Source organism: Galeopterus variegatus, unplaced genomic scaffold (assembly GCF_000696425.1).
Source record: "Galeopterus variegatus unplaced genomic scaffold, G_variegatus-3.0.2 Scaffold420, whole genome shotgun sequence".
NCBI lineage: Eukaryota > Metazoa > Chordata > Mammalia > Dermoptera > Cynocephalidae > Galeopterus > Galeopterus variegatus.
Window position 1 is genome coordinate 652,432 of NW_007726531.1, and position 12,224 is coordinate 664,655.

Sequence of the window (12,224 nt, forward strand, 5' to 3'; positions counted from 1 at the left end):
CTTGGTTCTTCTTTAGATCTTCTACATCTTTGCTGAGGATTTCTGTTTTTTCATTTGTTTCATAATTTCTTGTTGAAGCATTTTTACCATGCGTGCTTAAAAATCTTTTAAAGATAATTTTAACATCTCTCTCATCTCATTGCTGGCCTCTCTTCATTGTCTTTTTTTTTTCCAAGATAAGAAAAATGGGGGCATTTAATGTCTTCTTTTTTAGCTTGGGATCTTGCTGGATCTTGGTATGAAGAGAAATTTTCTGTTGAAACTTGGGCATTTTCATATTATGTTATGAGACTCTGGATGTTGTTTACACCTCTGTGTAAGTTGCCCTTTCCTGACACCAGTCCAGGAGAGGGTCGGGGGTACTGCCTTAGTTACTGCGAGGTGGGGGTAGAAGACCAGCTTCCCCACCTGACCTCTGTTGACATCTAAAGGAGGCAGCTACTGCCAGACAAAGGCAGGAGTGCTAGCTCTCTCTCTGTTCTCCATTGACAGCTCAGTGGATGTGGTAATAGTGAAAATCCTGACTCTCCACTAAGCTTTGTCTGATACCACCGTAGTGGGGAGAGAGAAGAATGCCTCATTACTATGATGGGGTGGAAGTCCAAGCTCCCTACATGGTCTCCATTAACACTGTGGGGTGAGGGCTGGCGGGCTAGCTACTGGCCAGTGGGAATGAAAGTTCCAGCTCCCTACACATCCCTCTCTGATACCATCCTGTCTAGGGTGTTGGGCCCCTTGTTATTGCCTCTTGAGAGTGGAAATCTGGGCTCCCTACTTGGTGTTTGGGTGCATAGGTGGGGGCACGGGTCCACAGGTGCTACTGTGGTGTCTCACTATAGTAGAGTAGTTGCTGTGCTAAATAGTCACTAGGCTTTTGCTAAGGCTTTTTTGTCTGCGACATTGGCATTTCCAGGTTGCTGGCTTCTTCAGCTCCAAATATGAGATACATGATGCAAAAATAAAACCAAGGAGCTCACCACCGGTCTTCTTATGTTTGTTTTATATACAATGTTAAGGGTTTTTATACTTCATGGGAGGAATCTACCCCATCTTTCTGCAAGCAGAGGTCTGTATATCTTCTTTCATGAAACATCTGTTCAAGCCTTTTGCCCACTTATAATTGGGTGCTGTGTCTTTTTATTATTGATTTATAGGAGTCATTTATGTATTCATGATAAGAATCCTCTGTCAGATATATCTTGCAAACATATCTCCCATTCTGTGGCCTGCCTATTTTATTCCTTTAATTTTGAGTTTTGATTAACAGAACTTTAAAATTTTGATCAAGTCCAATTCCAGGTCCCCTTTGAAATAAATTCCTTTGTTGCTAAATGAGCTGAGGTCAGCTCTGTTGCTTGCAGATAAGAATGCTGGCTGATACAAGCCTTCAAAGAATCAGCTTGATACTTACACATGTATCTTATGCATACATTGATTTCTACTTACCTGTTACTTATACATACAATGACTTTAATGCTCAAAACATTTTTGTAACACATTTTTGCCATTGTCTCCACAAAAACTTTGTGAGCTTCACCAAAACAAGGCTCATTACTTTAGAGTTTTGTCTAATTTTCCACCTGAAACACCATCTTAGAACTTCATCATTTGTCAGACCTGGTTCAACAAATTTTGGACTATTACACAAATAAAATTCACTCTCAGGTGGCTGGTTAGTTCAGTTGGTTAGAGAATGGTGTTATAACACTAAGGTCAAGGGATCAGATCCCTGTACCAACCAGCTGCCAAAAAAAGAAAAACAAAAAAATCATTCTGCAGGGATAATAAATTGCCACAATAAATATTATTTAAATGGGTATGGTATTGATATTCAATGCTGTACCCCACAGATATGTACAATCAACTATGTTCCAATGAAAGAAAAAAAAGGATATGCTACAAGTTCCGATGATTAGCATTTAGCCAGTTTTTCTACGTATCCACCAGTAAATTTGTATTTAACATGCTTGGTTGTAGACTCTTCCCCATTGTTAGCAAATATTCCCTTTGAGTTCTCACTCAGAATTTAGTTTCTCCATACAGGTCTACTCTGGGGCCCTGAGAATTTAAGAGAAGGAAAATCTCTTTAGCCTTATGCTGAGGGGAAGAGCCATGGTCCCTCCAGCCAGAGGGAAGAGTAGTGAGGAATCAGCAATAGGAAAGGTTGGGGAAACGAGACAGCTCCTCGTCTATTCTAGAATGAAAAAAATAAAAATGCATCTGGTACATTTACATCCGATATATAAAACACCTGCTCCTGATAAAACAAATGGTTTAGAGATGGTTGAGATTTGGATTGACTGTAGCTCTGCCTCCTGCTTCTATGGGTGTCTGAGGACTCCTGGAAGCCCTAGAATCTCTTAGAGAGGGTGACCCTTTCATTTAGTGACATTGATAGATCTGCTCCTCAGCTCAATGGTGGTTTCCTGGTGATTAGGTGTTAAGTGTCCATGAAAGGTAACGGGGCAACATTCAATCCAAATGGCATGGAATTAAGAAGTGGTTATTGAGAACTAAGATGAAAGTGCCATAGATATTGTACCAAAGGGAATGGCAGAACTTCACACCCATGTCTGTGATCTTGATACTTTTTCATTGTAACTTATAGGTATTCAAAATTTACATGCTGTATTAGTACGTTCCTGTTGCGTATAACGAAATATCTGAAACTGGGTGATTTATAAAGAAAAACAACATTTATTGCTTACAGTTTCTGAGGCTGGGAAGTCCAAAGTCCATCTGGTGGTGGTGACAGTGACCCAGGGGTCTCACATTGCAAGATGGTGGAAGCAGAGAGAGCAGAGAGTTTCTCATTTACTTTCTTTTTAAATCCCTCAGAACCACGCCCCTGACCACCATTTTTAATCCATTTCCTAAGGCATGATCCTACAATCTAATCATCTCTGCAAAGCTCCACCTTTCAATTACCATAGTAGGATTTCCCACCCTTTGATCAGTCACATTGGGGACCAAGTTTCTAATACATAAAACTTGGGGTACACAATCCAAGCTTCAGTGAGTTTTGGGGGGACATAATTCAATCCACTACACATGCCAAATCCCCTAAAGAATTACATGGTTTTATAAAAAGATTTGAATATACAACTGGCAGGTAATAAGATAAGTCACATTTAACTCTTAGGCATATAGAGTCCACATTTTGTTCCTTTTTTTTTTTTTAAAGTGGCTCAGAGCTATTTAATGTACATTTAAAATGTTCTAAAACCACTGGGTCATTATTTATTCACTGTCAGACAAGTTTGCCACATAACTTAAGGGCAATTGTTGGAGTAAATGCTTATGAAATAAGTTTTGAGGATATGAAACACTGCTAAGTTTATTCTAATAAAAGTTATTTATTTATTTATTGGTGGCTGGCTGGTACAGGGATCGAACTCTGGACCTTGGTGTTATCAGCTGCACTCTCTAACCAACTGAGCTAACCAGCCAGCCCCTAAAAGTTTTTTTTTTTTTTAAAGATGACTGTTAAGGGTATCTTAACTTTTTTGTTTGTTTGTTTGTTTGTCTTTTTTTGTCTGCAACCCTCAGTGTCGTGCCCATACCGGACCGGGACTGGCAACGGGATCGCAACCCTTGGCACTGCGCCCACACCTCGCTCAGCCAGTGAGCAGGAACCGGTCTGTATGTGGGATCCGAACCCTCGGGCGGGAGCGCCGCCGCGCTTCCCAAGCGGCGCACTATCCAGTGCGCCACCGGGCCGGCCCCAAGGGTATCTTAACTTTTGACTTGGTGTTATCAGCACCACACTCTCCCAAGTGAGCCATGGGCCGGCCCTTAANCGGGAGCGCTGCCGCGCTCCCAAGCGGCGCACTGTAGCAGTGCGCCACTGGGCCGGCCCTCAACCCACTCTTTAAAAGACCCCTCAGTAAATCTGACTCTTGAAGATGGCTTTAGTTTGGCTGTTCTTCAGATTTACTGGGCATATGGCTTTAGTCTGGCCATTTTCCTTCAGGTTTGCCAGAGAGATAGGCTAACCTAACATCTTTCCTCAGGTCACTGGTATTCTTGAATAAAAACTGACTTCCATTTTCACCAGCATTTGACTTCTGAGTAGTTTGTTTTTGAAAGGCAGCCAGACCTGTGTGCTCTGTAACAGTTAAGAAAACTTTAATGTTTTCTAAAATAATGTTTTCTTGATATAGATACAAAATTAGAATCACTTTAAATAATTTTTTGTCCATTTGCAAATTTCTTATTTTGAAATTTATGCTTTATTAATGCACATATTGCCTCATTCAATAATACTATTCTAGATGTGCATCCAGTAAGAATAAGGCCCAGCATGGCCCTTTATCAAAGACCTAAAAAATATGAACTTGAGGAGACAATATAAAAGAAAAGTACTGTCAAAGGTCAAGATAGCCAAGATTGCACAGATGTATTGCAAGGTCAGACACATTCACAAACAAGACTTAGAACTGTAGGGGAGGAAAAAACTTTTTTTTTATCCTCCCAGGGTAGCTGAGGCCTGTGAATTAAATAAATTGACAAAAGACAGGTTAACAAGAGAAAAGGTTTATTTTGTATGCACACAGGGGCTTCACAAAAAAGAAGAGAAAACCCAAAGAGGCAGTTTGGTGTAGAAAACCTGGGAGATTATATAGCATTTTGACGAAGGGTAATGCATTGTGGACAAGACAGTATACAAAGGAAAAGGAGTTTGGCTTCTGGGGAAGTAAATTGTGGGAAAGTAAATATATGGGGGAAACTTTTGGAAGATCAGGATTATTTTAGAAACGTTTGTTTTTGCAGACTCAAGTCAGTGTGAGTCTTCTCTTCCTGGTACGGGAGAAAGAAATACCTTTACAAATGGAAATTTATATTACCTTTATTAAGTGAAATTTATGCCCTGGTTTTTGGCAGAAAGAGGGAAGGCAAAGAATTCCTCCTGTGTCTGCTGTTTCTTAATTGCCATCAGCTCAAAATAATCCTTATGCCAGAGTGGTATATTTTGGGGTTGGCATATTTTAATTCCTTTCAGAACTGTCTTGTGTTGCCTGTTTGCTAGACATTTCTCTTCTTATATGTTGCTTCAGAGACTGTTTTTATATCCACACTTCTTCACCACTTGGAATTACAATGAGAATTTAAGAATTAAATGCTTCAACATGACATTCAGCTCATAAAGCATCAATTTTACTCACTTCTGGTGTTTGAGTAGCTGAATTCCACATAACTGGCCTCTGAAGAAATACGACCTGCTTTGTAGCCAAATTCCCTTCACTGAAAATTAAAATAATAGCATTAGTATTTGTGAATTAGGAATTCTGTATATTTCACACTTGGAAAGAATGTTCCACATGTATCCTTTGTAAATCAATCTTTTGATCCAAGAATAATTATGAAATATGATTGTATATAAGTTTCAGCTGGGAAAAAAAAACCCTAAAAACTAAACATGTCATTACAAAAGAGAACAATTTTAATGTTTAAACCCTTGTAATCTCATGCTAACATAACTCTTTTCGCTTTTGTTTTCCCTCCTAGTTTTTATCAACTTGTGTATTTTTGCATGTCTGTAATCACTGCATATTTACATTTTTGTTTCTATGCCTTTCACTGAACACTCCTTTCATTGTTCGTACATTACAATCATGTTTTTAATGGCTGCATAATATCTCAAAGAATTACCATTACCAGAATGTACCAAGGCTTTTCTTTATTATTGGAAAATTAGGTTGTTTCCAGTTTCCTGCTAATTATAAATAATGCTGTAATAAAAACATGTATAGTCTTCCTCTTATGAATTGTTTCCATGAGATAAATTCTCAGGAGTGAAATTATTAGGTAAAAAGAGCATGATTTAAGCTTCTTGGTATGGATTGTCAAATTTGCCTTGTAAAAAGGAGAGACCAATTTGGGCTGTCACATGTGCAGAAATTTTACATAAATTTTCAGTTGAGGGACTTCAACCACAGTTAGCTTTATTTTCAGATGTCTCTTTGTAGTTAGCTACTCAGTATTCTCCTTATTTAACTATCATCATGGCAAATTAGCCCTTGCCAAAGACTATTTGGGGTTTGTATTCTTCTGAAATGCTTTTCATGGAGTCTCCATTGATTTATGGGGAGGGCTGTCTGTAGCTAATGTTGCTCAGTTACGACTTTTATTATGCAAAAAAACCTCAACAAAACCCTACTATTAGCTGCATTTTATGCTGAGCTCTTTTTCTGGAAAACAAATGCAATGCTGAAACTCTGGCCCTAGAGATATATGTCAACTGCACACCATTTGAAAATACCAAATTTTCTGCTAACACTGAATTTGAGAAATATCAACTCTTTCTCAAAGTGGTAATAGCAGACTGCTCCTTTTTTATTTTTTTAAAAAGACTGTTTCTAGTCTAATCTCATTTTAGTTTGACCTTATGTTTTATTTGAATAGAAGACTCGTATGAAATATATCATAACTTTTGGGAACGATTTATCATCCATGAGATCTCAGTTGATACAGGGAAAGAATTAGCATGCATCCAGAACAGGCTGGCCATGTGCTTGGGAGGCACAGGCCATAATGGAAAAAGCAGTGGCTTTGGAATCAAACAGTTCTTGGGTTCAAATCCTAACTCTATCATAGCACCTAATAGCTGATGACTTTAGTCAAAGTTTGTAAATTCTCCCACTCAGTTTCCTATCAGGGACATTGTGAAGGATAAATAAGTCAATGTGTTGTAGAGCCTCCCTCTGTGCCTGCTGTAAGAAAATAACCTAAGAGATTCATTTTCAGAAATGACCTATCTGAGGGTGTTTTATTGAGATGGTAACTAGTTACTAGCCCCTTTTGTTTCCTGGGGGGTCACTGAGCAGGTAAGGCTCTCCTTGAGATGGGCTTGTCCTGAGCCCCCAGACAAAGGAATTCCTTGCAAGGGGGTAAGCCATCTTAGGTGTCATTCAGGAAGATTTCCATGTCCATCCTTTGGCACTGGACGAGTGAGGGCATTTCTCACACTTGCCACTAGAAGGAGCACAACAAATGAGATCTCCTTCCACTTTCTCCACTTATTTAGTGAAATGTGGTGTGGAGTTAAGGGGAAAGGAAGAATATTTTCTACAGAGCAAATTCAAGGGAAAGTGCAAACGAGAACAGAGAAGAGAGATCTGGGTAATGTGCATGGTGTGTGATCCAGGTAGAGAATCACATGAAAGAACCAGGCCTATAACTAGCCAAAAATTAGGAGGGATTAGGGTAGAATTATTCTTCTTGAATAGAAAGCAGAAAAATGTCAGGGGAGGGATTATGGGTGAGTCTGTGGGTATTCTTTCCAACCAATTACAGGATGGGGTAGGATGTATGTTCCAGGATGTAATCTTTGGCCTAGAGCAGCCTTCTCAAACTTTACTGTGCACCCCAAATCCTGAAGTGCTTGTAGATTACAGGGTCCACTCCAGATCTATGGAATGTCCATTTCACCAGGCTCCCTAGGTGGTCCTGATGTACAGTAAATTTGGGAACCATTGCTAGAAGAGCCAGACTTCAAAGTGTGGAATTCATGGTGCCTGGGGATTATTTGGTGATACTTCCTACTATCAGAAGGCATTCAGTGTTGGTGTTCCTTGAACAGTAGAACCCACAAATGTTCCCTCTTGGTAGGAAATGTGGAAACAGAAAGGAATAATTTTCTGGAAACATCCTTGATGTCTAATTTATTTCACCATACCCTTCTAAAGTGACATGTCTTTTTTTTTTTCCTCCAAAGTGACCTTTATTAAGGGCTACTTCTACTACTTTACTTTGCCAACTAACAGTGACATGTGTCTTTAAAGCCTTTTGAACAATTTTAACCAGACAGGCTACCTGGAGCCATGCTGAAGACACAGTTTTAGTTTCTTAATTCATTACTGACCTACCTTATCTAAAATATAAAGAAATTTGGGGTGTGGAGTTACTCCCTCTGCAGTCTGACACAAATTGTGGCAGCAACCCATATTATGAAAGATTATTCTTATTTTTTCTGGCAGCTGGCCAGCATAAGGATCCAAATCCTTAACCTTGGTGTTATAAGGCAGTACTCTAACCAAATGAGCTAACTAGCCAGCCCTGAAAGGGTAGTCTCTACCAGAGGATCTCCAGGCAGTGTGGGAAGGAGAAGGAAGAAGATGGTTTATTAAAGCCTCAGTGGCGGGCAGGCCTGGTGGCACACTGGATGGTGTGCGCTTGGGAAGCGCGGCGGCGCTCCCGCCCAAGGGTTCGGATCCCACATACAGACCGGTTCCCGCTCACTGGCTGAGCGAGGCGCGGGGGCAACACCAAGGGTTGCGATCCCGTTGCCGGTCCCCGGTCCGGTACGGGGGCGACACTGAGGGTTGCGATCCGTTGCCGGACACGGAAAAAGACAAAAGACAAAAAAAAAAAAAAAAAAAAAGCCTCAGTGGGTTGGAGGTTGGGGTAGGTGGGTTAGGGGTATATGTCAAGAACAAAAGTTCTCAGATCGTCTGAAGTACAGTGCCCAATCCTGGGTGGAGAATCACTGCCTGCATGTTTGAAATAGGATTCTCTCCACCACCGTTCAGCTTGGTGTTTCACACATTACGCAGAGAGGTTATACACCTGGCAAAGAAGAGTGAACCAACCACAGCCCCTTCAGAGGCACAGTGGCATAGTCAAAAGCGTCACTCCTGTGGGGAGAAGGGGACTCACTCCTGAAAGGACAGAAGATTTTTTTTTTTTTTTAAAGATGACCGGTAAGGGGATCTCAACCCTTGGCTTGGTGCCGTCAGCACCACGCTCAGCCAGTGAGCAAACCGGCCATCCCTATATGGGATCCGAACCCGCAGCCTTGGTGCTATCAGCACCGCACTCTACCGAGTGAGCCACAGGCCGGCCCATAAACCTGTATTTTTATGTGAATTTTATCTCAACAAACCTGTTAATAGGAAGAAAAAAAGAGAAAAAACAAACAAACAAACAAACAAAAAAACCAGAGCTGGAAGTGTTCCCAAATGCCTTTCTAAAATTAAACACCCCCTTGTTACCCTGTGAGTTGCTGTTCACCCATCCCAGAGGATTTCCTTATTTCCTGCCTTTGAGCTGGACTCTATAATTTAGTATTAGCAGAAAGTTAATAAAGACAACATATCCTTTGTTGCTAAATTTTATACAGTGTTTACCATTTTCCTCCAACATACACATTTCCTGTTTTGCAACTACAGCTGAGCTGCTGAAACCTTGCAGAGAGAATAATTACCCTTCTACACCCCTCCTTGTTCCCCGACAGTCCCAATCCTTGGTGCATAATCAAGTGTCTACAGCAAACTAAGCGCTGCCGCGCTTCCCAAGCGGCGCACTATCCAGTGCGCCACCGGGCCGGCCCAAGGACAGAAGATTTTAAAGCACAAGCAAAGGTCTGTTCACAGTCAAAACTGGCAATAAATAACACCATCCAGTGGCTCCATGAGGAGGGTCATTTGGGGATTCTAATGAGATAAAACAGTAAGCGCAGGCTTGGTTTCTCCGAGGCTGACAATCTTAGACAGCCTCCAGATGCCCAAATGAGAATTTGGGAGGTCAGCATCTGCCGACCTTTTGGGGAGTTCCTCGGAGTCAGATTCCCAATTTGGGATACATCTGAAACTTCTATGTACCTGGATTTCTGAGGGCCATTCTTATTTAAAATAGGTCCTGCTATTTTCAGAACACCTGTGAGACCATGTGAAACTCCTTTGGTTTGGAGACTCTAGAGATCTGAAGCCTGATAGAGGGGCATCCATTTGATAGGGCAAGTGGGTCCTGCATGGCCCTAAGTGGCTCCAGAGATAATTCTACTTATCTCAGCTGGGCTAGAATATTTTCCCTTTGGGGGACTGGGGAGTCATTATAGTACCTGAGAAAGTGCTTCAAATGCCCTGGATTCTCTCAGAAGACAGGGCCCACATCTCCAACTTCCTACAGAAGTTTTTATTCAAAAAGTGCTGTTAACTGAGTAACTTATTATCTTCCTGGGAGAAATTTAAGAATCTTCAGATTCTCTTTTAGACTATTAATGGATAGTCATGCTTTGACATAATAGAAAATGAATGCAGCTTTTGAAAAAGTACTTGATTTACATATAGTAATTTAAACTCTGTAAAAGTTCTGGTACAAACTGTGATGGTGGTGAAGAGTATAGGCTGCTGCAAAGCCACCAAGGGAACGGTCTACAGAGAAGTTGTGAAAATGTCTCCTAGTTCCTTCATTTCTGAGGGCGGCAGATAATCTGTGATGCTGTCATTGTGATGGTGTGGGCACTGTGAGGGACAGGTCCGCAAGGGCAGCCCTGGAGGGGCTGGGTTCCCTGTATGCAGAGATGGTTCCAACACTATCAATGAGATAGTGCGTGTAAAGTGCCTAGACCCTGGAGACAGACCCTGGAGCACAGTAGATACTCAGGAAATGTTTCCTTTCTCTTCTCTGACTTTTTCTATGCATTTCATAAGAAAACAAAAAGAAGACACTGAGTATCATTTAAGTGAGAGGGATTTGCAATGGCAACAACATGACTATCAAGAAAAAGACTTCCCAAGAACAGAAGAACTTATGGAATAAGCTAGTAGAAATAACTTTGACTTGCGTTGTGCTTTCTGTGTACTAAGTACTTTCCATGTACATTAGCACATTTGTTTCTTATGATAATCCTTTAAGGTGGGCAGAGTAGATATTATTTCCCCCATTTTATGGATAAGGCAACTGAGACCCAAAGCTTTTTTCTTTTCTTTCTTTCTTTCTTTTTTTTAAAAATGGCCAGCAAGGGGATCTTAACCCTTGACTTGGTGTTGTCAGCACCACACTCTCCCAAGTGAGCCAATTGGCCATCCCTATACAGGGATCTGAACCTGTGGCCTTGGTGTTATCAGCACCACACTCTCCCAAGTGAGCCAATTGGCCATCCCTATACAGGGATCTGAACCTGTGGCCTTGGTGTTATCAGCACCACACTCTCCCAAATGAGCCACGGGCCGGCCCTGCTTTTTTTTTTTTTTTTGAAGAAGAAAAGGCATAACATTTTATTATTTAACTTGCTGGGAGGAGGAAAATCTTGGGGGAAATCACAAGACAGCAATCTTAATTTGGGGGAAATTTTAAGCCAAAGCTTTCAATAATTCATCTTTTATCTGGCCTTTAAATTTTAGGTTGTAACTTTGTAGCTATGTGCTTCATCACAAAGTCCCTTTGCCTTATGACCCTGATTGTTTCTCAGGTATTAGTGTATGAGCGTTAAAAACAAAAAAAGTCACTACCACAATTTAGCTCCTCCCAACCGCCCCTCCCCCCATAATATTAAAAACTTAAATTCAGATGAGGAGAGTGATGATAATTGGAAGTATATTTTTAAAAATGTAGCCTGGGGGCCGGCCTGGTGGCGCACTGGATAGTGCGCCGCTTGGGAAGCGCGGCGGCGCTCCCGCCCTAGGGTTCGGATCCCACATACAGACCGGTTCCCGCTCACTGGCTGAGCGAGGCGCAGGAGCAACACCGAGGGTTGCGATCCCGTTGCCGGTCCCCGGTCCGGTACGGGGGCAACACTGAGGGTTGCGATCCGTTGCCGGACACGGAAAAAGACAAAAGACAAAAAAGAAAAAAGAAAAAAAAAAAATGTAGCCTGGGCTGGCTGGTTGCTCACTTGGGAGAGTGTGGTGCTGCTAACACCAAGGTCAAGGTCAAAGTCATCAAAAAAAAACAAACAAAATATGTGGCCTTATCAAAATGCTGCTCATTACAAGACTACTATGAACCTAACTCAAAATGGAATTGCATGATACCAATTCCATTTAATTTAAATTAGAAAAGGAAAGAGAACTGCATTTAAAATGGACCAAACCCTAGCCTCTCCCTTGATTGTACATAAATATGGAACTCCTGCTTTGGCAGCCACGTGGGGACTTAGAGGAAATTACTGGGTCACGTAAATGTGTCAGATAACTACAGACTTCTAGTGCTTCTTGAGTTGTGTTGCCCACAAGGCTGTACCGCCTTTTCTGTAGGGGCCAGAAAAAAATGGAAAGTTGTGGGGGAGGCAGGACATCACAGTGAGAAGACAATTTTCTCTTTTTAAAATGCACATCCTGTACTTAGGAAGCAGAATTTTTAACATTCTCAGTATAGTATAACTTGATTCAATTGTACAAAAAAGGCCCTGCCTTTAAATTCTGTCTTCTGAGATATAAATGAGGTGCATACCTTTCTTCTATACTACATTCTTTTTTTTTTTTTTTTTTAAAGATGACCGG

The 12,224-nt window shown here is 41.2% G+C and overlaps 1 protein-coding gene across 1 annotated transcript in view; it reads right to left on the bottom strand.

The window, feature by feature from the left end:
* Nucleotides 1-4,547: 4,547 nt before the first annotated feature.
* LOC103587119 (raftlin-2-like) overlaps nucleotides 4,548-12,224 on the bottom strand; it is a gene marked incomplete at its 5' end in the record, with an annotated part of 14,992 nt that continues 7,315 nt past the window's right edge. Inside the window, one exon of the mRNA XM_008568534.1 lies at nucleotides 4,548-5,244. Coding sequence (XP_008566756.1) covers nucleotides 5,142-5,244 — 103 coding nt within the window. The remainder of the gene's footprint in view (nucleotides 5,245-12,224) is intronic.